The sequence below is a fragment of the Ovis canadensis genome, chromosome 6 (assembly GCF_042477335.2).
Source record: "Ovis canadensis isolate MfBH-ARS-UI-01 breed Bighorn chromosome 6, ARS-UI_OviCan_v2, whole genome shotgun sequence".
Taxonomy (NCBI): Eukaryota; Metazoa; Chordata; class Mammalia; order Artiodactyla; family Bovidae; genus Ovis; species Ovis canadensis.
Window position 1 is genome coordinate 125,394,896 of NC_091250.1, and position 25,952 is coordinate 125,420,847.

General features: G+C 43.7%; 1 protein-coding gene across 1 annotated transcript in view; it reads right to left on the reverse strand.

The window, feature by feature from the left end:
• BOD1L1 (biorientation of chromosomes in cell division 1 like 1) overlaps positions 1–25,952 on the reverse strand; it is a 55,302-nt gene that overhangs the window by 19,586 nt on the left and 9,764 nt on the right. Inside the window, exons 3-15 of the mRNA XM_069593266.1 lie at positions 24,396–24,586; positions 22,756–23,370; positions 22,033–22,182; positions 20,050–20,216; positions 18,846–18,957; positions 18,057–18,195; positions 16,949–17,021; positions 8,961–14,907; positions 6,838–6,902; positions 5,700–5,784; positions 3,492–3,535; positions 1,797–1,854; positions 753–823 (exon numbers count right to left, since the gene is read on the reverse strand). Of these exons, the coding sequence (XP_069449367.1) occupies positions 753–823; positions 1,797–1,854; positions 3,492–3,535; positions 5,700–5,784; positions 6,838–6,902; positions 8,961–14,907; positions 16,949–17,021; positions 18,057–18,195; positions 18,846–18,957; positions 20,050–20,216; positions 22,033–22,182; positions 22,756–23,370; positions 24,396–24,586 (7,717 nt within the window). The remainder of the gene's footprint in view (positions 1–752; positions 824–1,796; positions 1,855–3,491; positions 3,536–5,699; positions 5,785–6,837; positions 6,903–8,960; positions 14,908–16,948; positions 17,022–18,056; positions 18,196–18,845; positions 18,958–20,049; positions 20,217–22,032; positions 22,183–22,755; positions 23,371–24,395; positions 24,587–25,952) is intronic.

Here is a 25,952-nt window from a genome sequence, read left to right on the forward strand (position 1 = left end):
TCGCTGATTCCTAGAATGTCGACGTTCACTCTTGCCAACTCCTGTTGGACCACTTTCAATTTGCCTTGATTCATCGACCTGACATTCCAGGTTCCTATGCAATACTGCTCTTTACAGCATTGGACCTTGCTTCTATCACCAGTCACACCCACAGCTGGGTATTGTTTTTGCTTTGGCTCCATCCCATCATTCTTTCTGGAGTTATTTCTCCACTGATCTCCAGTGGCATACTGGGCACCTACCAACCTAGGGAGTTCCCCTTTCAGTATCCTATCATTTTGCCTTTTCATACTGTTCATGAGGTTCTCAAGGCAAGAATACTGAAGTGGTTTGCCATTCTCTTCTCCAGTGGACCACACTCTGTCAGACCTCTCCCCCATGACCCATCCGTCTTGGGTGGCCCCACATGGCATGGCTTAGTTTCATTGAGTTAGACAAGGCTGTGGTCTGTGTGATCAGACTGACTAGTTTTCTGTGAGTATGGTTTCAGTGTGTCTGCCCTCTGATGCCCTCTCGCAACACCTACCGTCTTACTTAGGTTAGAAAACAGTATGGACATGTCCAAATAATCCTGCTACCTGCTAAATTACCTAACCTTACAAAAGCATAAACAAGTAACATAGACATAGAGAACTCTTAATACCTATCAATACATTTAATTTCTCATCTATACAGAGAGCTAAAAGCCCTGAGCATAGGAGAAAGCACTATTCATAAAACATGAAGTGCTTGAGTTTCCTACGAAAACCCACCTCTTTAGGATTTGCTTCGACACTATGACATCTTATGGTTTCTGTGTTGTCTTTTCCACCATTGGGTATCTCTGAGCAAGAAATACAAAAGAAAAAAGAAAAAAAAACCCTTAAGTATTCACTCCAATACTTACTTTAGGCACATGTGTGGAATGGGAAAGGAAAAGAGGAAGGGACTTGACAAGCAATTGTGATGTGATCCTTACACAACTACGTCAGGTTAAGTTCCATGACTTTCATTTCTAGAATGAGTGAGCAGGGTTCAAGGGGGGGACAGCCTCACTGGCATTTACACGGCAGACCTCAAGGCCACTCCCCCCTGGCTCCTGAGCAGCAGAGCATGAGCAAGTGTCCAAGGAACACAGCACACCATGCATACAGCTCTTTGGAACTCATGGACAAGTCACACTTGCATGCTAAATGTCCATTAACAGAAGAAGCAATACAAATAAAAAATAACTGTACAGGGGATTAAGACCCCTTTCCCCATTCTTGGAACAGGGAGCGAACAAAATCAATAGGAATAAATACAACTCTGTATTTTGTTCTGAGAACAGAATTGTTCCTCTGGAGCTGGCAGTCTCTACAGGTTGCGTGGAGTAATGCCTGACTCCCGGGCAACGAGCACATAAATGTGCCGGCCCTGGTCTGCTATCACACTGAGGCTGCTAGTCAGAAGGCAACACAGTCAACTACACAGCACAGAACCTCTCCTATGAGACAAACCACAGGGGACTATACATTCTGTACTAACACTGGACAAATGCAATGTGAGGTTCCTGGCAAACTCTAGTTGTTATTTAAGGCCAGGGACCATTTATAAGCTTCATGACCTTGAACGAGCCACTGGCCCACTCTCTATGTCTGTTACCTCAACTACAGATGTGATGCTGTTGTGAACACACACTTTACTGGATTATATGAGTTACATGATAAAATTTTCCAAGTAATTATAATTAGCACAGGGCCTGCCACATAAAAGGCATTCAACAAATGATAATTACAACTAATATTAAAATTATACTATGAAATTCATTAACTTACCTTCTTTGCTATAAAATTTCCCATGAATTTCAGTTGTTTCTGAGCCTGCATTTTCGACCTAAACACACAATAGAAAAGGCTATTTATGGATATTCTCACAGAAATCTTGAATATCTAGAAAATAATCTGGCCATTTGTAAGAACACTTAAAGGGACTGGTAAACATGTTGTTTTAAATTTCACCCAGTTCGAGAGTAGAGGACACTTTCTTTTTGAAGAAGTTTCATTTTAACAAACTAGCATCCTACTGGGTTTATTCTCCTTGTTGTTAAAGCAGTTATGGTAAGAGTAAGAAACAAAGAGAGAAAGAACTTTGGAAATTCTCTTTCCATCCAATGATCCTTCGTGATTTTCCTTTTAAAAAATGTTGAGGGATTTTGTCCATCTGTTATAAGGTTTCCCTCAGGCAAACCTTGCCAATTTTACATTTTTTTTTTGAGGGAAAGCCTCTGAATATTCCTCATGCATGCTCAGTCACTTCAGTCGTGTTCGACTCTTTGCGACCCCATAGACTGTACCCGTCAGGCTCCTCTGTCCCTGGGATTCTCCAGGCAAGGACATTAGAATGGGTTGCCATTCCCTTCTCCAGGGATCTTCTCCATCCAGGGACTGAACCCGAGTTTCTCATGTCTCCTGTATTGGCAGGTGAGTTCTTTACCACACTAGTGCCCCTAAGAAGCCCCCAGAATATCCTACAACATTGTAAGCCCCAGCTACAAAATTTCCTATTTGGAAAGGAGAGACATGCTCAGATAGGAAAAAGGCAGCTGCTGGGGGCTTCAGGGAAACAAGGCAGAATGCAGCACACGGCGGGGCAGGCCTGGAGACACGGCCACATTTCGAATCCTTTGAGCTCTTGGTTCTTGAACAGAACCAAGTGGGGCTCTTCTCTCCCTTTCACTCAGCAGACTGGGTGTGAGGGTCTAGATACAGCCTGGGACGTCTCAACAGGGGGAGGTAAGCCCCCTGACACCACAGGTGTTTGGTGGGAAGCAGGGCTCTTCTGAGTCTCCTAGTGACACGGGAAAGAATGTGACTATCTGTGATTCACAAGCATTTTACAAAATGTGCTCTTCTCTACGCATTAAGACAGACCAAAAAAAAAAAAAAAAAATTCCTTCAAGGACAAAAGGGATTATGAGAACCACAGCTAGGAAAAAAATACGTATTCGTGGCAATTACAGTTTAGTGGATTCACAAACACTTCCTGAAGATATACAGTGAAGTTCGTAAAGTCGGTTTGGTCTATAGCACCGGGATAATTTAAAACACCACAGTCCAATTTGCAGTCCTATTATAGTAATAAAAAATAGAAAGCTCCCAATTCGTCAAAGAATTTCATTAAGATTACCAGGGGAGCTCCCGAGTCTGAGGGATCTGGACCTTTCCCTATTTCCTTGGTTCTGTCTCATGATATTGGCCTAAAGAGCTACTAGAACACAGGGCTGCCGAATTCAGAGTAAGTCTTTTGTTTCTGAGAAAAGCAACTAAATTTCCTGACACCAGTGGATAAAGTTGAACATGAAATTAAAGATGTGACTAGGTTGAACTTCAATGGAGAGCACACTACCAATGGCCTCATCTCCTAAAGAAACGCGTGGCCAGCCCCTCCCCTAAATGTAATCACTTTCAAAACCTCAAACCAAAATAATCCCAAGTGATAACAACAAAATTCAAACAATTATGGTGACTTACATTTGGTGATTCAATCGCCAGCGAAGGCTCCCTCTGCAGTTCAACTGTTCAAAGACAAAAATGAGAAATAAGGAAACTGGAAACTGGTTCCGAACTACAGAGAAACAAATTGAGAGCTTTTTAATTAAGTGAGACTGTGTCACTAAGTGGCCTAGCTGCCTTTGTGAATTATAAATTTTGGACCAATTATTTTCTATCATACCATCTATGTTCTGTCACACGACCAGAAAAACAACAAAAGTAACGTTCCCTGCATTTTTAGAGTAATGGCAGCGATCCATTGGATCACTTCAGTGATTTAACCATGTCGGCGATCTGAGGCTTGGAAGGAAGGTGAGGAAGGCCTGTGCTGTAACCGTTAGGTGACAGGGTAACACTGGTTCATTTAAAAATAATCCCATCAAATGAAAAGTTAGAGCCTATCCCCTCAAACAGCAAAGGTCTATTTATATTCTTTGGAAGCCTGAAGTACAAGGCCTACTGTTTCTACTCAACAATGACAGAACACACATTTTTCTTTTAAACAACTTCCTTTTACGTAAGTAGATCTCTTATTGAACTGTACCTAAACACAGTCTGAAATACAACTCTGGGAACAAAGAACTTCAGAATCCAAAAATGTTACCTTCTTGACAATTAACAAATGGGATATTAATTATGTATACTATAATACATACACAGGAATTTTAACTAATACCATCTATCCAAGTTTTGGGAAGATTAGTCATCGTTAGGGTTTTAACATGTCAGGACGAGTGGCTTACCAGGTCTTGGGGTGGTCTTCCAGGAACCCCTGGTATTTCTGCTTATAAGGTTCCTGTGGTCACATACTTCGAAGGCTGCCCTTTCAGATGGTTTGCCTTGGAAGGTCCCCACCCTGACAGCCCCAGATAGCCCTGGTTGAGGATTTATACACACCACTCCTCACACACTGCCTTTCTTTGTCTGGTCCACCAAATACACACCTACTTGTTCTTCAATATTTGTCTCCAAATTAGGGGGAATAGCAAGTGCTTGAAATGAAAATTTAAATGTGTGTGTTCTTTGACCTCTCGGTTCACTTTTTCAAAAAAAATTGGAGAAGTACATGATTATAGACATATGGAAGCTCACTGCAGCGTTATTTGTAACAGTAAACACTACAAACACTGGAGGGCACTCAGAGACCCAACAGCACGGGGGCCGTGTGTTGCAGACCACTATTGAAACAAAGGAAGCCGGTCTGCATACGCTGACAATGAAGGACGCCCACAACATACAGCTGAGTTTAAAAAGAATCCTGAAAATGTAACTCAGGCACCTAAACTGAATCACAAGTCTCAGGGCTTCGGCCATGAATGACAGCACAACGTATCTTCCTAGAGGCCAAGAATGGGAAAGCGATTACTTCTGCTGGGGATTAAGAGAGAAGGTAAGAAATCGGGCCTTTGAAAGAGGTCTCTGCTCCTGGATCATGCTTTGCCTGAACTTTTCAGTGTTTTGAATGCTACAGACTGGATGTTTGTGTCCCCTTCACAATGAATATACTGCCACCCACCCCATCTATTAAAAATGCAATCCCCAACGTGATGGCGCTGTAGTGAGGGTCTCTGGCAGGTGGTCAGATTCAGATGAGGTCACGTGTAAAGTGGTCCTGAGACCGACGTGTTTGAGAGCTGCTGTCCTAACCCTGTCTGAGGCTGAGACCTTTCCCTTCACACCTTTAGTGGACACTGAAGACTGGTGCAGAGAGAGAGACTGAGAAGAGGCTCTGCAAGCGGGGAGGAGCTTCAGTGACGCAGCAACGGCCAGACCCCAGGGGTCAAGAGCCTGAGGTTAAAAGAAGTGGGCACACAGGCGCAGACTAGCCTTCTGGAAATGAGCTTGTGATGGCACCTGGAGGGACAGGGAGGGCCATAGAGACATACTTGTGGGCAAGAGCAAGGGTCTGTTCCAAAGCAGCTCGTTTGGCCACAATTATTTGGAGACATCAGATTTAAACACAACCTTACGTGATTTTGACTGATGTTAATGCTTTATGAAGAAAAAGTGTAAGTTAAAAATGAAATAGCAAAGAGTTTTCTCTAATCTATGTTAAAAAAATGATAGGTAAATCCATATAGCCTGTCAATGTTTTATTACATATTAGCTATAAATTTTAAGTGGTAATAAAAGATAAACCCACACATAAGGAAAAAAAAAATGTGAACAACTGCTAAAGGAGTTTACCTGTTCCACTCAGCTTTCTCCCACCTGAACTTCCTGGTGGTGCTGGCATCTCATGATTTTTCTCTTCCTCTGATGGCACAAATACCTAAAAAGTCCAAGGCACCATAACAAGGTAAATGAGGTTTTTGAAATAAGAAGGTAAGTTTAATTCACCTGAAGGGAATTAAACAAAACACTCAGCATCCTGTCAACCTTTAGGAACAAAAAGGTAAAACTAATCTCGTATTTCATCCATCAGTGGCTCTCCTACTGCGCTAAAGTAAAACACTGAGTATAACACACAAGCCCTTCCTGATCTGGTCCCATTTCTTCAAGAGGCTTGAGGTCTCAGCGCAGCTCATCCCTGAAACACTGCAGTGCCCAGGACTCATGACTGGCTCTTCCCTTTCTGTGTCCTCGGGTACACTTCGAACTGTTTGCAGAAGTCCACTCCAAAGTCCTCCTGCAAGCCATCCCCTTCCACCCACTGACCCTGCTGTGAGTCGAGGCTCCTCCGCACTGCGTTCACAGCCCCCATGTTTACCACTATCTTGTCCCGTGGATTTGGAGGCGCCAGGAGATCAGGCTGGAAGGGGGCATGGAGACTAAACTGTTTAAAGCACACAGGCTGTGACAGAAGAACCAGAAAACCTTCTCCCAAACTAGATTTTATTCTAAATGCAATGAGAAGTCATTGGAAATTTCAAGCAGAGCAATGACATGACCTAATTTATGTTTTTCAAGCTAACTCTCAGGGCTGGGTGAAGATTGGAGGAAGGGCTGGAGAGGAAGCAGAATGGGGACACTACCTACTGGGGTAGAGGCTCAGACTAGGTGGCAGCCATAGAAACAGAAATAGGTGGATTCAAGTCACATTTTGGGAATGGAAACTATGAGAACCAGCAATAGATGAAACGAGGGGTGACTGAAGCTGACACTTGGCTTTCTGGTTTGAGTGGATGGAACTGATGACGGTGCTATCAGCTGAGACTACTGAGGTTCTGAGCTCTTCCCTCACACGACGTGTCAGTAACAGAACTGAAATAGCTTCGGTACAGTGAGAGCCGGGGCTGCATTCTGCTTGTGTACATGTATCTGTACATGGTGAAAAGGTATGTACACCATTGGCAGTTCAGCATAACTGAATGATCAGCCATACCTCAGGTTTCAAGTTGGTTTTCAGTCCCAATCTTCCCACAGCATTTGATGGGGACTCTTTGCTGCCTAAAGAAATGCAAACCATTCAATCAGTTTAAGAATTTGCTTGCAAACTACATCTTGAATCAAAAGGTAACAGAATGTCGTCTAGTTGTTACCCGGACATGCTACGCCCTCCTCCGTCCTGTTTTAGTTTGCTGTCAGTAGAAAACAATAAAGGGGAATATATCCGAAAATTCTCAGATAAAAGGCAAGGGGTCATTCACTCATTTCGGGGGGATGGGATGTGTATAAAAATGTTTCTGGCTGTTATGCTGGCTGGCCACAAAGAATGATATGCTATCATTTGCGAGGACGTCTTATGTCCAAGTATTTTTCTATAGATATCTATATCAAGCTTGTCCCTAAAAGAAAACATTCAAGGCCACTGAGATACTTTCTTAATGAAGATGGTGATTTGTGAACAGATTCACTTTACTTGCTTGTGCTGACACAGCAAAGTTGAACACAAAGTTAAAAACTGTGAAACAGATAAAAAGGGAACAGAATTTTCCCTGGTAGACTCAAACCTATCCCTTTCTTTCCTTCTCTCCTCTGTCCTGAGACTTGTTCCTCTCACCTGCCCACACAGACACCTCCCAAGAAAACCCTTCCTTTCTCCAGGAGGCTGTGGGCTTACTCCTTGCTAAAAGTCCTTCTATTTCTGCTCCTTCAAGGGAAGGAGAGGCAGGAGGCAGAAGGAATAACAGACTGTAGCAATGGCTGAGTCATAGAAACTTCCAGAGCATTCAACTCACCCTAAATTAAAGTCAACAGAAAAGTTTTAAGTCATTTATTTCAACCCTTGGAACATCTCTTAGTGTCTCCTAAGTCCCCATAAGAAACAGGACTAAATCTACTGGCCTCAGCCTCCAGAGTAGCACTTAGGTGATACTTCAGCTTAAAAGTGCAGCTTGCTCCCATTTACACAGAGTGGAGAGGAAGACAGCATCCCTGCTCGCTTCATGTCCAGCCCACGTACCCTCTCCGAGTTCTCATAGCATCCTGTTAAGCCTGTCCTAAGCACCTGTCACAGTGCCGTGTCACAGCCTAAACACAATACATAGCTGGATTCACAACCATCTTCCCATCATCTCTGAATCCACAGCGGTACCTGGTATAACGTGTCTGAAGTGGGTGGATGAGTGGTAATCAATGACTGAGCTCCAAGCTTACACCTTTGAAAAGTACCAACAAGTTTCCAACAAGACTGGGCATTCTCTGGAATCTAGCAGGAGGGAACACAATTCTTTTCTTCTTCAAATACTAAACCAGAAACTAGCCTATTTACATGAACAATAAACGCTGCTAAATAAAACATAAGGTGCTTCCTCGATGAGAAGCAGCCAGCTAGACTGAACTGACACATACCTGGAATCTGTAATAAGTCACATGAGGACTGGAACGGGGCTTGTTTTGAGCTATTGTCCCCTTCGCACACAACAGAAAGCTGAGGCTCAGATGTGATTTTTTTTTTTTCCTAAGAGGCATCCGAGTACAGTGCAAGTTATTTAAACTCTTTGAACTTTCATTTGTAAAATGAGGGTGATTAAAAAAAAGATGCTCATCTCATACACTGCTGTAAGGTGCCTTCATTTTGATTGCTAAGAAGCCTGAAGGCCAAAGATGTTTAGTAACTTGCAACAGTCCTGCGGACAACACTTGTCCAGCCGATGAGACAGCTGGCAGCCTCCTAACTGCCCACGTCACACATGAGAAGTGGGTCTAAGACTAACCGAATTTCAGAGAAGCCTGGCTCTCAAGTTGGATGACAGTGATTTTGCTATATTCTAGAATCAAAACCTCCCTGGTGGCTCAGACGGTAAAGTGTCTGCCTACAGTGCGGGAGACCTGGGTTCAATCTCTGGGTCAGGAAGATCTCCTGGAGATGCAAATGGCACTCCACTCCAGTGTTCTTGTCTGGAAAATCCCATGGATGGAGGAGCCTGGTAGGCTACAGTCCATGAGGTTGCAAAGAATAGGACACGACTGAGCAACTTTACTTCCATAACCAAAACCATCTTAAATGTCCTCTACATACAATTATCTTTATAAAACATGAAAATTTGCACTTAAGAGTCTCACCTCGATCACACAAATTTTCTTCAGAAGAAATAGTGACTTGAAGACCTTCTTGCTGGCAGGATTTGGTCACGCTGTTATCGTCTCCTGTTTCCTCAGTGGATGCTGGGACAGTGCACTGGCCACGGCGGTCACTCCTGCTAGTCAAGTTCTGCTCCTGTTTAGGAGCTGAGAGCGCTACATTGTAGGCGGTGGGAAGGGATGCTGTGTGGGAAGGAGCCGTTTCTGACTCCTGGCCATTAATACACTCAGGGGTGGTGGTTTTCAAGCGCCCCTCAGGCCCCTGCTGGTCATCAGCTGTTTTAGCACCAGGATTGACTGCTGTCAAACAGCGCACACTGACGGAGGTGCCCTCGGGCCCCTGCTCTGGTCCCTGCAGGTGGACAGGCGAGTCCCTGCTCCCCCCTGCTGGACACCTCGCTGGCGTGCTGCCCCCTGATGTCCCTGCCTCGGGCCTTGCATCTTCTCTCTGAACTCTGTCTGCACAGTCCTTGCCAAGCCTCTCGCTCTCTGCCACAATCCCAACACTCGCAGAAAGCATACTGACTGACGCCTGGTCATGCCCTTCCCCGGTGCCCCCTGCCACCACGGAGCCCACTTCTTTACCTCCTGTGGAGGGCCCAGAACACTGACACTTGTCCTTGGCCATTAGGCTGGACAGAGGGGCCTCAAGCTTGCTCATCTTCATGGCTGATGGGGCATCCTTTCCTTTGGGGCTGCCTGCACTCAGACGAACCCCTTCATGCCTGTTGAGACCAGCGGGGGCCAGCAGGCATTCAGCCGTGCTGGTGGAGATGATAGCGGCATCGCTCACGTCCTCTGTGCCCGTGCCCGCAGGCAGCTCCTCCTCCTGCGGGACGGCGTCCGCCATGACCGCCTCACAGCCTTCCGAGGTGCTGGTGGAAATCATGGCCGCATCGCTCGCCTCTTCGACCAGCGTGACCGAGGCCTGGGCGTCCCCTCGAGCGACAGCACTGGACACAGGGCCCTCGCAGTCCTCTCCTGAGCTTGTGGAGATGATGGCGCTGCCATCCTTCTCTTCCAGGACGGGTTGCTCACGCTCCCTTTCCCTAGCCACACCACACACAGAGGCTTCGCAATCTTCCGCGATGCTGGTGGAAATGAGCGCACATTCGTCCTTCTCCTCCTTGCTGGTTGAGGCGAGGGGGCTCTCGGCTTGTGCGGGTGCGCTGGGCGTGGGCCCCTCGAAGTCATCGGCGCTCACCAGGGCCAGCCCTTCGGCTCTGCCTTCCATGGCTGCCACCGGCTGCGGACTCTGGGCACCATGGAGGGCTGTGGCGCTGGAAATGGGCACTTCGAACTCCTCCCTGATGCTCGTGGAAATCATGGCACACTCGTCTTTCTCCTCGTTTCTCGCAGCCGTGAGTTGGCTCCCGTCACCCGATGCTGCGCTGGGCATGGGGGCCTCGAACTCCTCCATGTTCACTCTGGGGCCTTCTGTGCTCTCTTCAGGTCTAGAGGCGCTTGAATGACCCGCCCTCATGTCTACCACGGTGTTGAGCTGTGGGGTGAGATCATCTGTTGTGCTGGTGGAGATCACCGAGCCCTTCCCTTCACCTGAACCCCCAGCCACACCAGCCTGCTTGGCGACACTGTTAGTGGCCGTGCCAGCTGCAGGGCCGTCACAGTCTTCGTTTTCCACGGAGGTGATGACACCCTCATCTTTTTCGCTCGGTGACGTGTGAGGAGGCTCATGTTCTGGGACAGCAGCGGACACGAGGCCCTCGTAACTGTCCCCCACCAGGCCGGTGGAGGGCGTGGTGTCGTCAGCTTTTTCCTTTCTGCTGAGCTCACCGTCCCTGCAGTCTGAAGCTGCGCTGGTCATGGGCCCCTGGCGACCCTCGGGAGCGGGAGCCGCCATGCCCTCCCCTGCAGCCCCGCTGCTCACGCTGCTCTCCACGACCCCTTTGGCGCTGGAGCAGATCTCCGCGTCTTTAGTGTCCTTCTCGGCGCCGCTCACGCTGTCCACGGTACTCTCGTACGCATGCGGAACGGTGCCACCTACCTCGGCGTCCACACGCCCCGCCGCAGGGCCGAGCTGAGCGTCTCCTCCTGCACTCTCGCAGACCGACACCCCTTCGCTCTCCTCCTCCATCCCTGTGCACGTGGACGCGTGCCCAACCTCGTTCCCCCGGCCCGTGCTGGTCACCACGCCCTCCCCTTCGTCCTCGTCCTCCTTGGCACCCGTGCTGGTCACCACGCCCTCATCGTCACAGGGGCCGGGGGCCACCACTGGTGCATCAGTGGGGTCTTTGGCTACCGTACTGTCCATGGCACTCTCTTCGTTTTCTTCGGATTCGGAACTCAGGGCAAAGCCTTCACCGCTCTCCTCCGAACCTGTGCAGCTCGCCAGGCCCTCCCCGTCCTCCTCGGTTATGCCCGTGCTGGTGACAGCACTTTCGCCCTCCGGGCCGTCCATCACAGAACCGCTTTCCTCCTGGGCGGCGCTGGCTGCCGTGGGTGTGGGGGTATCTATGGGGCCCCCGGGGACCCCCGTCACCCTGCGCTCCTCCTGAGGCCCCACGCCAGCTGCGGAGCACAGGACGTTGCTGTCTCTTCTGGCCCCTGCCCCTGTGCACGTCACCGTCCCCTCGCTTTCCTTCTTGGGACCTGCTCTCGGCGGGCTTCTCCGGAATCCATCCAACTCTTCGTTGCTTAGGGACCCCTCCCTGATGTCCATCCCCGCACTTGTTACTGCTCCGTCACTCTCAACCTCACTGATAAACCTGATTGTTCCTTCCATGAGGTCCGAGTCCCCACCTGAAGACCCATCGCATTTGCCCTCGGAACCTGCGCTGGTCACAGCGTCGTCCTTCTCCTCGGTCGCTGCGCTCCTGGCGTCAGCCTCGGTGGTCCCCGCAGGGGCTGTCGCGGGTTCGGCTGCTCTTTCTTCAGGCTCGGCTATGGCGCATTCCCCACTTTCTCCTTCTTTGGTGCTTGTGAGGAACGTTTCACTTTCTGCAAATCCTTCTGTTACGACACCCCCACCTTCCTCAGCTGCGGCAAAGACGGTGCCTTCTTTCGCTTCCGCCCCGACGTGAAGAGGGTGGTTTTCGGAGCAGGTGCCCGTCGTGAGGCCTTCGTCCGCCTCGATGCTTGTGCAAGGCACGGCCACCCCACCCTCCACCGTCTCTGCAGATGTGGTTGTGGCAGTCCCGGCCCTCACTGGGTTTAGGGGAACACCGCTGTCCTTCCCCTCAGTGCTGCTGGCGATGGAAGCCTTTTCTCCTCTACTAGGCCTGGCTGTCGGCATCTCAGCTTCCCCGCTCCTCTGATGTAGAACAGAGGGCACGGCACTGCTCTCAGCACTGGTGTCCACCTCACTGGGTCCACGCCTTCTGTCAGCATCAGCTGGTGTGCTTTCGACTTCACCTGGGCCTCTGCTCCACTTAAGTCCAACAGTATCTGTTTCTGTACTCATGCCTACCACCTGATCAACAGCAACACCAGCCTTGTGGCCATTTTCTACAGAAGCCCTAAGTGTCTGCTTCGAACTTGAGTTACTCCCTTTCCCATCCACATCCATCGAGCCACCTTCCTTGTCAGCGTTTTCACTGTCCACTGTCCTGTCCGCTGCCTCACTGCCAACAGGCGTGTGTGCCTCCCCTGATCTGTGGCACAGCGCGAAGGCCTGTGCCGCTTCTGGAGGGCGCCTTCTGCTCTCCAAGCTGGCTTCTGCTGGCACGCCCACTGTGGAAACAGCATCGCCTTTTCTGCTGCCACCTGTCCTAGGGACTTCTGGTTCCTCAAGAGTACAGCTTTGCTTAGGGCTTTCAGAGTGGTGGACGAGCGAGGTGCTGGTGGTGGCACCTTCTGACCCACTTCCTCTGTCAACTAACGGAGGCACCCCTGAATCATGAGACTGTTTCTGAGGCCCAGCAGTCATGGAGCCTAAGGACGGGGCGGGATCTACCTTTGTGGAATGTTTAAGAGTGGGGTCTTCTGCAGCAAGGCGTTCTTCGGTGGGCCTGGTGATGGTTTTCAAATTCTTCTGTGCCCCGTCACTTTCTGATGGGGCATGGGGTAACAAACAGTGACTCGTTTCGGAGTCTACATTCATTTCGTGAGTTTCTTGTTGAGCGGACTCCTTCTCCCCAGAGTTAGGTTTGGACACAGAGCTTTGGAGATGCATTTTCTTGGTCAGGGTGCTTCTATGGTCGGCGTGCTTTTCGGAATTACCAACAGCTCCTGTTCCACGCCCTGATTTACAGGCCAGAGATGCTGTTTTTGACTCTCCCATGGGAGCCTGTAACTCCTCCTTTAGGACTGCAGTGGCAGTTTTTTGTTTCATAACATTTTCTGAGTCAAGTTCTTGCTGAGAGCTACTGCTGCCGTCTTGGGTTTTGCGGACTTCCGCTGCATTTTCCACGGCTGGCTTGGGATCAATGTCCATTGGCTCTTGTTCGGGCATCAGGGCAGGATCACAACTTTTTTTGGGTCTCTGAAGGGAGGAACTACTGGGAGCACCTGAAGGGTTTGCTGCCGGTTTTTCTTCTCCTTTAGCTATTTCTTGGGATACGCTGCCCCTTCGATTTTCACACAACCTTCTAGTTAATTTCTTTTCTACGACTGAACTACTTCCTCTGGGCTTCTCATGACTGCCGTCGACTTCTTTTCCATCCTTGTCCTCTGTTTTGTTGTCTTCCTTCTTTTTCACGTCCTTACTACTGTGCTTTAAGCTCCTGCTTTTGTGCCCATCTGACAACTTTCTCTCGAGTCTGGTGGAGCTTGACTCTTTCTCACCCTTGCACCTCTCCTTTGCTAGCAGCAACTTCGCTCTGTGACTAGACTCTCTCTGCATGCTATGTGCTGAAGGGGCCACACTCTCTGACGTGGGTTCCACACCGCTTTCCTCAGAAGGTCTGTCTTCAACTCTGGACTTCCGCTGTCTCTCTGGCTCACCTTCTTCAGTGTTCTTCTCCTTCTCTGGTTTTGGAGTGGTCGCCAGTTTTGTGGTATTTTCTTGTGATTCTGTTTCAGATGCTTTCAACTGTTTGCCTTGGCTTCTGGACTTAGACTTCAACCCAAGTTTCTCTTCCAACAAGCTCTTGGTTCTTCGCCTCTCCTTGTGAACCGCCTCTTCTGGTTTTGAATTACTATCTGCATTAGTCAAGTCATTATCACATTTATCCTCGGAGTAACTTTCGCTTCTTCTCTGTACTGTGCTTCCATGTTGCCTGGAGCTCAAAGAGTCCTTCTGAATTTTAGAATCACTTGATCTTCTTGATTTGTGCTCTGCCTTGGTTTTGTCGGCTGACCCGTGTCTCTCTTTCTTATTTTCTTTACGAACATTCTCGTCACTTTTTATAATATACTCAGAAACTGGTTTGCCATCTTTACCCAAAACTGACAATTTCCTTTCATTCCGGTGTTTGCTTCTTCGCTCAGCTTTGTCATCTGATGAGAGTTTTGGCTGCTGACTTGCCTTCTGTGTATTCTCATCTTTCGAGCCCTTCTCGGGAGAGTGAAGCTCGGGCTCATCCCCTGCCTTATGCACACCATCACCTCTGTACTTATGTTTTGTAGACGGTTTGTCTTCTGGCAGAGTTTTCTCTTTCTCAGGCTTCTCCTTGGAGGATTTCACCTCTTTCTTAGGCAGGCTTTTTAAATGTGGTGTTTCAGAATCATCTTTCTTTAGATGCTTTTCGTTTTTAAGCGTGCTCTTCTGTTTCTGGGCTTCTTCTGTGCCACTTTCTGAGCGTTCCACTGGCCTTTTTCCATCCCTTGTGTCAGTCTCTTCCTGCACCCCTTCCACCACAACAGGGGTAGAAGTCCGTCTTTTGTGTTCCCTTTCTATTTTGGACTCGTTTTTGTTTTCATCAGCTGGATGCAAAGACTCTGAGAGTCTCCGAGCAGGTTTACTTGGTTCACTCTTTGCATGAACATGCTTCAGATCCTTTGAAGAAGATGCTTTTTCCTTTTCACAATGCTGTAAGAAAATAAAAGTTAAAATATGAGACCTACTAAGATTAGTTTTTATATTCAATTCTAAAATTTGGGTGCATTTAGTATGCTGAAAGTTGTAACACGCTTGCTGTTGTTGTTTAAGTTCCTAAGCCATGCAACTCTTTGTGACCCCACTGACTGTAGCCTGCCAGGCTCCCCCATCCACGGGATTTCTCAGGCAAGAATACTGGAGTGGTGTGCCATTTCCTTCTCCAGGCAATCTTCCTGACCCAGGGATCGAACCTGCATCTCCTGCATTGGCAGGTGAATTCTTTACCACATGCTACACCTTTCTTGTTTCACCTCTGCCAGCAGCTCATAGGTATTATTAACTTATTTCTATGCATCAGGAACCTGAAACTCAGGATGGTTCAATAATGTGACACCTAGCAACGAGTTCAGATAATTTCATTCCAGGTCTAATACTCTTCCCACTATATAGCAGCATCTTTATAGAAAGTAGTTCTTTCTCCTGAGATATGTCCAAGCATTTGGAGGCATTCTCAGACATTAAATTGCTAAAGCCCAATAAAGCCCAGTGGTCACTAATAAATAGAAGCTGAAAGAATAACATTAGTTCTTTTCAGTCCAAAGGCTTAATACCCAATGAAGGCAATTAAAAATTTTACAATGAAATAAAGTTTTCTTACATTTTAATTTAGAAATGCAAATTATCTATAAGAACTTCATGAATTTAGGTTACCTGTAAGTCAGTTTATTTAGGAAGCTTCAAATGCACAGAGAAACTCATGGTAACTAAAGTAATCATATCATATACATCAGATGTATATGTTCATACCCAAGGGAAGATACCAATAGACCAAAGCAGCCAAACCTTCCTCCTGATCCACAGTCTGGCACTGACTGGACTAATGTTAATGACCAATGACACTTATTATAATAAGGACTCATGAACTAGCTATAATTATTCTTATTCAAACAATGGGCTGAATTGTGTCTCTGGGTCAGGTTATCACTGCACCTTTTTTATACTTTAACATGAAGATTAAAACACTATTACTATAGGGACTGGGACATAGTAAGATCTTAAAAAAATACTTTGAAATTAAACTCCACAAATTAAGAACTAACAGGGATGCCATCAACCTAATTTTACAATAAGTTCTAACGAATTAATGTGAATACAATCTTACGAGATCATTTTCCACAGGAATTTCTCATTAAATATTAATAATATGACATTAGGATATCAGAATATACTAAATGACTCTAATATCTATATAAAGACATCAAGAATGTTTACTGGCTATGAATAAATACTTACTAAATAATTACTGCTTTCTTTAGAAGTGTTAAGATATTCAATAGTTCAGCTATAGAATTATAAATATGAAAGCATATAGAAAGATTAAAACCCAGTGAAAACAGAAGTTTATCACAAGTAAAAAGGAGAAGAAATGTACTTACTGAACATTTTGAGGGTATTTTTATCTACCTACTTTTACTATTTAAAATGATCACATCTTAAAAAACAGTCTAAGTGTTCAACTATAAGGAAATGCTTAAATTACAGTATATTCATTCAATGTAAGCTATATAATCATCAGAATATATTAATTAGGAAGTTACAGTGTGAACTGAGTATGGGGGGATGTTAAAAACACTATGCAAGATTACATTTGCTCTACAAAATTATGAACATATGTGGGTGAGAAATGGAAAACAATGATAATTTGTTAGTGGAGGGATTTTAGCTTTTTCCTCTTTTTCATTATTATTCCTGGCTATTTTATTATCATCAATTTAAGAAACAAGAGGTGGGCGAGTTGGGGTAAGAGAAAGGAGAAGAAAAGTAACTATTATCCAGATAAAAGATCACAAGAATCAACTTGCCAAAATGAAGAATTTAGACCATAATAGGATGGCAGTGCTGGAATGTTGAATGTAAAAGACTTTATTCAAGGTAGAAAATAAAAAAAATCAGACTGCATTTGTTTACTACAAATAACTGAATGGCTTAACAGAAGAGCATTTGAAGTGGGGTTTTACTAATTAAGACATACCTCACTTGTTTTGAGTGTTTCTCTGGAATCTTCTTCAGATTGCTGTTTCTTTTTAGAATTCTCATCAATGTTCCTAGGTGGGGCAAAATGTAAAATAAGAACTTTGGACCAAAAAATGTGATTTAAATTTCTCAGGAAGATTTTTAAAAAAGCTCAGCTTTTCTTTACTACAAAACACTTAATTTGTACTTAGAGACTTGTGTACTTCAAATTAAATCCTATTCTTGGTTGACAGTGAAGAGCTAAACCCCAAATGTGAAGTGGACCACTCTTGGTCCTACAGGAAAGTATTCCTGAAACAAAAATTTGTGATTTGTCGCTTGAAGATGAATATGACATAGGCTACAATTTCATTTTGAAAGTCTTATCTTCTGAATAAACAGAGTAGTTCTATTTATTCAGATCAAGAAGGCTAAAGTCTGTAAGAAAAATGAGAGCCACCTCCTCTAAGTTCTGCAGATTATTGGTTCAGCTAAAATCACTGATTTAGTTACCTTCAAGTCTAAGATAATCTTACAGAACTGCATGTTGTTGGTAGCCCAATAATGCTATAGCCCACGCCTACACAGCAACCCTCAGGCTCTTCAGCTGTGTAATTCTTACGGAATTAACCGTGATCATGAGGTGCTAAAAACAAGGTCTGGCTTGGAACGCTGGTTTACGGGGAGAAGCCTGAGATACTAGTGAAGTGTGTGGAAAGACTAGAGAATGGAGGCAGTGCCGTCAGCAAGAGGTAACTGAATGTCCAGAAGGGGACTGGCTCCCGCGTGCTTCCAGAGGGTCTACACACTCTCTGAGAGTCTACGGACAACTCTGTGCTTATGCACGCGTGCATTTCTCTGGGCAGAGAGTCCAGTGGTTCCATCGGATTATCAAATAAAGTCTGCCCCCACCCCCACAAAAGATTAGTACACGCTGTTTTGAAATATCATAGCTATTAATACAATGAATTATGATACTGAAAAGAAAAACCTATTCCATGTTATTTCATAAACATGGAACAATATATACATTCAAGGTCTGACTCTTTCCTGTCATTTTCAATGCCTCTCTTCTGGAAGCTTGTCGAGAGAATACTATAATGTGAATGTGGCCAAATAATACGTACCTGGAATCCTTTTTCCTTTTTTTGCTTAAGGCTACCTTTTTCTCTAAAACCTTCCGTTCTTTAAGGACTTCTTTAATTCGGGGGGCTTTGGGTTCCAAACCTTTTGTTGATGATTCTTCTAAGTCTACATTACCTTTGCCTGGGGAAGAAGCAATCAACAAACTATGTTTCAGAACACAGTTTTATAAACAAGTGTAATCTTTATTCTTCATTAAGATTTTCTAATCACTGTAAAAATAAAAAATAGCTTCAATATCTCTTAAGTTGTATTGGAATAAAAACATTTTATGTAGATGGAGAAGTCTTATATTTTTTAAGTGCTCATACATGTACATGTGTGTATTTTACATCAAACAAGATGAGTGTCCAGAGGAAGTTCAGTTTTGTCCAGTGAAATATTCCAGATAAATGTTTGACATTTTAGTTAATGTAAGTATAGATGAATTCCATTAATATCACTGCAAGGCTTGAGGACTCACAGGTTAACAATAAATTTTCCAGTGATAACTCATTCCATAATCACTGGGAAATAAACTGCTATTATGTGAGTTGTGTAATCTGGTATGTGATAGAATGTTTAACTTAGATATAGAAATATAATAAACAAGTGACTAAAGACATCAGATTAAAAAGGAAATCTTAAACATCTTAAAATATATAGTTTTAAAAATCTCAGATACAATTTTTATCACTTTATTTTATAATCATATCTCATAAGCTGTCTTGATATCTAGAAGTCAATGGGGTAAGTACATAGTTTAAAATATTGAAAGTTAAGATCTCTTATACCTTGAGTCTTAGCTTTTGAATACTTTGTCTTTTCTGCTTTCTGTTTTCGTTTCTCTTCAAGTTTTTCTCTATTAATTTGCCTTCTTAAAAGTCTCTCTTCTTTTTCTTTAGCCTAAAACCACAAAATATTCACAATTATGCTGACAGATTCTCAAGTAAGAGCAAAAACACCCTGAAATAAAATATGCTTGCCCTTCAGATGTTCTTACAAATTAATGGGCTCTGTAAAAGTGCATACATACCACTATAAACACATCTATGTGTGCGCATGTGTTTCAAAAGAGACAGAAGGTGACATTTCTCCCTTACTAACTTTCAGAATGCCATCAATTTAAAGGTATCATTTGGGGAAATGGTGGTTTAATAAAACTGTTATTCCAATTAAAAGGCTACCTATAAAAATATCTATGAAAATCAAGTGTAGAGGTAGGTCTTTATAATTATCTGATTTTCTCAAAGAAAGCTGAAATGCAGATTCAAGTGACAGGATGGTCCTACAATAAATGTTACTTGCTGGCTATACTCTCAGGACCCAGGGTTTGGGTGTAGGACTTCCTGTATTTGTATTTCAAACCAGGGAGGATCCAGTCATTGTGTTACTCTACCATCTCTTTCCTGCCCGGAACTCAAAGCCTCAAAGTATCAAATACCCTAAGCATGAGCCTAACTCCTGATCAACTAACCTCTTAAGAGAGAAGCCACCATTAACATTTTGGTGCGCTTCCTTCAAATCATTTTTAATGGAGTAGTATTTCCTTATTCTTTGTTTCACAACTTTTCGTATTTTAACTTATTAAAACTGATATATACATACAATGAGGTAGCAGTTTCTCTAAAAAGCTGTTAATAATTCAGTGGTACATCTTAGAAGTACTATCAAATGAAGGAAATATGTGGATGACTGTGCTTCCCTCTTAATAATCTGTTAACGGCTGATGCCACCTCTCTTTATGGCTGGATCCATACTCGGGTCAAACATTTCCATACTATGAAACACCAAGGGTGTTACCAGTTTTTCACCAATCATGATGATATGAACAGCTCCATCATGTTTTTATCTATTCTGCCTAAATGACAAGGTTCTTGAAGGTGGAACCTATAAGTCACCATTTCGAATGCTCACCAGTAGCCTGTGAACAGACTAGTCGAGTTATGCCAACCTGATTTAATAGGTTAACATAACAAGAGCTCAAATCTGACTTACGATAGACTGCCGCCGTTGTTCCACAGTAAGTTCGTCATCAGAATCACTATAATACTTTGAGTAAAGATATGGTTTGTGAACATAAGCATGCCGCACATTTTTTGCTTTTCCTTCACTGGGATCGTTGGTTTGAGTTTTTGTTTTGTTTTGCTTGTTCTTCTCTTCATCTGGAAGAAAGTCAGTAGAAAGAAGAGCTTTGCTGTCAATCAGCAATTAACATCAACATCAAGTGGCAAAAGCTATATCAAAGTAGTTTAAGGGTATTTGTAGGTCCAACAGGAGAAATATCAGTATGTGAAAATTCAGAAAATTTTAAAGGCTATAATTCATATCTTTATTTATTTAAATTTTCTTCTGTTTGCTTCTTTGGCCATGCCACATGGTATGCAGAATTTCTCAGGGCAGGGATCAAACTCATGCCCCCTGAACAGGAAGCGCAGAGTCTTAAACAATGGACCACCAAGACGTCCTCCTGATTCACGTACTGTTTCTTTCTTCCAGCGTCTCACATATCAAAAAGAAAAATTAGACCTTAAGAGTCACTTGTGTTTCCTGGACAAATAGTTAATCCTCATTTGTATGTCAACAGACTTGGCATGAATACTTATACCAGTATTAAGCTGAACAAATTCCCTTCAAGCCACACTTTAAACTTGAGATTTTAATGACCATTTATGATCTTTCGCTTATAGAAGAGGCAAGAACCAATAATTGGACCTACAGCAAGTAAATACTAAAACTCCTCTACCCTGGGAAGGAAGAAAAGTTCCCCATGACACAGCAAGAAGCAATGAAGTGGTACTAAGTATTGCTTAGTACTCTTATAAAAGCAGTCTTCTTACTTTTGGATCCCATACACAGAAAATCTAGCTCTGTCCAGGAAAAACCTTGAAAAGACCCAATAAAGCATCTAGAAGTAAGATTTCCGTTTGGTCAGAGAAAGTGGAATGTTCACAGGATAAGAGCATTCTTCTTCCATCGGTACTCAGAAATGACCTCATGAGCATAATTATGAAGAGTGAGAAGTGCTACCCTTGCATTTTGGAGGCTGCTAATTCAGTTTTTTAAATGGATACTAAGAAAATGATGCAAAATGGGAGCAACTGAAAAATATTAATACATTTACAGCACTGAAACTTCCTACTTTTTTCTTGCCTATGATTTTCTCTACAGATATCCTAATTCAAGTATGTGTTAAGTCGCTTCAGTTATGTCCAACGCTGTGCAACCCCATGGACTGTAGCCCACCAGGCTCCTCTGTCCATGGGATTCTCCAGGCAAGAATACTGGAGTGGGTTACTATGCCCTCCTCCAGGGGACCTTCCTGATCCAAGGACTGAGCCCATGTCTCTTATGTCTCCTGCATTGGCAGGTGGGTTCAATCCAAGAGTCAGTGGCAAATTTACCAGATGCTATCTGCAGGCAATTGCAAATAATGTTCAACATCTTTTACTTTTCAAAAAATCATAAACAAATATTTAATCACATGTTAAAGAGCAACGTAAGGTATTAGTTAGAAGCCCGGATGCGGGTTTCAAATGGTGCCGTGCTCACTAGCTTCATGACTCCTGGTGACTATGTCATTCCCGGTGGCAGACGATATAGCCTATTGCCTCTTCCCTTGGCTGATTTTAATGTGTCCCTGAGCTGTAAGAAACCATAAAGTGAGGGCAGTCTTGTGGACTGTGTCCCTCCAAACACTACCAAATATGGCATGTTCAAACATGATCTCATCCAACTCTTGTGACAATCCTAGGGAGTGGAGGTAAGAGATGGAGAACCTAAGCCTGTTGAGGTTTAGTAACTTACCAAGCTCACTCAGACAGACAATCTTGGAGCTGGGACTCAGAAACAAATCTTCCAACTAAAAGTCCCAAGCTCCTGCCATGGCGCCACACTGTCTTTCACGACACAGCCATCTGAACATACAAATACTGCTCAACGGGAAGCTTCACAGAGGCTTTACTAAGTAAAATGCTTTACCATCTGATGTAATCTCTCCTTCTTCCATGCTCTCAGACATCACAGCCTCCTCCTCAGTGTCTTCTTCAAAAGATGAAAGGTCACTGGTGTGGACAGAGCTAACTGTGATGTCTGTAAGTCCATCCACATCAGAATCTATCAAAGAGAAATCTACAAGAAAATGAAACATAGAAAACAAATCATCTTGTGGTAAGAACAAAAACAGCACCCGATTCCTAAATTACATTAACATTTTTCTGCTTTAACTGCTCAAAGAACTTCAACTTCAGAAATAATCTCTCACCATTAGTAACCAATATCAAATAAGGTAGAGCTGTTTCCAGAAAACAGAAAGGCAAGGTTAGCCTATAAAACTAATAAAACTGATAATTCATGATGTGAATGATATACAAAAAGCAAATATTATGTAACTGAAATATTCACTAATATTTTAAAGATCAGGATATACAATTAATTGGCTTAGAATAATGTATGTGAATAAATTATGAGTTAAATAATAAGGCTTAGAGTGTCTCTGTTCATTTGCATTGTCAACTGGCACATGAGAATGAAAGGAAATATACAAATGCTTACTGCTCATCTTTTAGCAAAGAGAATATGAGTTTTCAGGATTTTAAAACACAAGTAGCAAATATATTTACAAAACTTTGAAGGCAAGTTTGATGTGCCCTCAACGGACACCCTTTGTTCTTTAAACTGCTGTAGGCTTTTCCAAGTTTTTACCTTCTTTTGTTCCTTCACCGGTTTTAGCTTTACTATTGGTTTTTTCCGAAGGAAGTTTTGAACATTCTACTTCTTTATCCTTTGCTTGTTTTTCATCTTTTACTCTTTGTACATCTTCGCTCCTTTTTGAGTGATCGGTTTTCTTTTCAGTCTTTTCCTTCTTCTCTTTCTTTCTTTCTGCCTTTTCATTGCTGTCTGGCTTCTTTTCACCTTTATCTGCTGATTTGCTTTTTTGGTCACTGCTTTCTTGTTGAGCATCCTTATTGAGCAGAACTGAACTAGTGCTTTCTCTTGTGTGATTTTTCATTTCTTCAGCTGGACAAGGGGGATCACTAAGTTCTTCAGACCGAGGGGCAGCTTCCTGCCCTTCCCCTACAGAGTCGGGTGTAGATTTTTCTTTATCAGCTGTGTCCTCTGAAGTCCTCTCTTTCTCAGCACTAGCGTCAGTGCTTGCCTGAGATGGGTTTTTTTTGGACATTCTCTCACTGGTCTTGGCATTCGACGACTCTGTTGAAGCCCTGGCAGCACTAGCTTCTTGGTTGAGAGATGTGATGGTTTCCAAGATGGACATGGCATCACTGGCCACGTTTGCACTGGGCCCGGGGGCAGGGACACCTTGGAGGGAAAGATATATTTTAGAACAAATTTGTGCAAAAGGTAAAGCCCTCTGTAGATTCAAGGCCACCTGCCACCGTCAGTTTTATGTGACATACACACATACATTTCAGGTACTGGTGCTGAGACTGAACACACTCTCAATTCTCTACCTCTGTAATACAGAATCTTAGGCACTATGCAAATGTGAGAACAGTCTAGTTCCCAGAAAAAGAATATGTTCTCTAATTATTGTAATTATTGCCTCTACTGAAACACACATACACCCATTCACTACATTATTAAAATAACTATTATTTAAAAAAAAAAAAGAACTGTTATGCCAGTTTAAGAATCTGGGTAATAATTAAAATAACTACAGATGAATGGATAAGAAAGCTGTGGTACATATACACAATGGAGTATTACTCAGCCATTAAAAAGAATACATTTGAATCAGTTCTAATGAGGTGGATGAAACTGGAGCCTATTATACAGAGTGAAGTCAGCCAGAAAGAAAAACACCAATACAGTATACTAACGCATATATGGAATTTAGAAAGGTGGTAATGATAACCCTGTATGGGAGACAGCAAAAGAGACACAGATGTATAGAACAGTCTTTTGGACTCTGTGGGAGAGGGAGAGGGTGGGATGATTTGGGAGAATGGCATTGAAACATGTATAATATCATATAAGAAACGAATTGCCAGTCCAGGTTCAATGCATGATACTGGATGCTTGGGGCTGGTGCACTGGGATGACCCAGAGGGACGGTATGGGGAGGGAGGTGGGAGGGGGGTTCAGGATGGGGAGCACGTGTACACCCACGTCGGATTCATGTTGATGTATGGCAAAACCAATGCAATATTGTAAAGTAATTAGCCTCCAATTAAAATAAATAAATTTAAATTAAAAAAAATAATAATTACAATTTCATGAGAGTGGCCAAAAAGAGAAATATTTTAACAAACTAAATACCCCTAACGTGGTAATCAGCACAAGAAGAAAAGCAACGGAACTGGCCAAGAATGAAAGCAAAGCACCTTGTGTGATGGTGGAAGAGTCTGGTTTCTCATCATCAGGGGCTGTGCTGCCACTCGTGTCCTCCTTATGATTGAGCGTGGCCAGAAACTCGTGCACAGCTTTCTCCACCTGAGGTCTGAATGTGTGGTTGATCTTTGGATCCACAACCTGAGAAATAATTCGGTCAATACCAGACTCCAACATTCCTGATCTGAAACACAGGATAATTTACAGAAAAGTGAAAAAACAAAAACGAAAATTAAGGTAGTATTAAACAGTCTCCTTTTAAGTAAAGCTGTATCAATTACATATATGTTCTTTAACTGCCTTCTCTCCATTCTCCTTGGATTACAAGAAGAGTACACAACAGAAAATGAGGTTCACACTGCACTGGCATTTAACAAAGGATACTGAAAAAAAAAATTACATGAAATATGTCACATCTCCACTGCGTCTAGTGGAGATACTAAAGCAGACAGAACAAAAGCAAAACAGAATGCCTTTAGGACGAGACAGAGCAGTGTCTAAAGGCCAGGCTTGTAGGTGACGCTTATCTTACCTCAATCCTGCCCACAGCAGACAGCAATAAATGACCACTAAAGCTGAATTCTAGGCACGAAATAAACCTATGGATTCTACAACTTTTTTTTTTTTTTAAACAGAAAGATGTAAGTCTCTCATAAGTATTAGTGTGTCCACGAAAACTGAAGAATACACACCAAGTGTCATTTCCCCAAACTTACAAAAAAAAAAAAAAAAGGAAAACTTTAGAAGAACAAAAACAAAGCTTAAGACTTTTGGCCTTCTTATTATCTTCTTGCCTTAAAGACTGAACGATTTATTCATTCAACAATTATGTTCCAAGTGTCCTTTACACAACAGGCACCACACTAGCTACTGAGCCACTGCAAATCAGACCTGGTCTCTGTTCTGGTGGGGGTGAGAGACACAAAATACAACATGACAGCCGCTGGGACATACAATACACTATGAGAAAAGAATATTGTCATTATTAGCGATCCCTGAGATGACTTGCGAATGCTTTTCAAAGGAGAAGACATTTAACCTGAGTCCTGATTTCCAAAGAAGAGAAGGGAACAATGTGTTCAAAGAAATATCACACGTAAGAGAAGAGGAGCAAAAGGGCCAACAAAGCCTGAAACACGAAGAAAACCACAGAGGCCTCGGAAGAAAATAGGAGGACATGCATTTATTTGAAGAATCGCACTTCAACCTTGTTTCTTTCTAACAGAGAAGCTGAGCGGTCACAGTTCCCTGGACAGTGTTGGGAGAGCGGGTTTGAGGCCTCCAGCTGTCCCTGCACAGGGCTGAGGTGTCTCTCTCTACTCCCTGCAGGGCTATGTCTGAGTGCCGTGCTGTCTGCAGTGGAGGATGGATGCAATTCGCCTTTCCCGACGCACCTCGCAGCCCTGGGATACTACAATTCCATTTATGTGGGCCATAGAGAAAAATGAGACACCATTGCACAAAGTAGGTAACCTGCTTTCTAAAGTTCTAAGATTATTAAAAAAAAAAAAAGCGAATCCTCTGAACACTGTTATGTCTTAGAGGTGTCT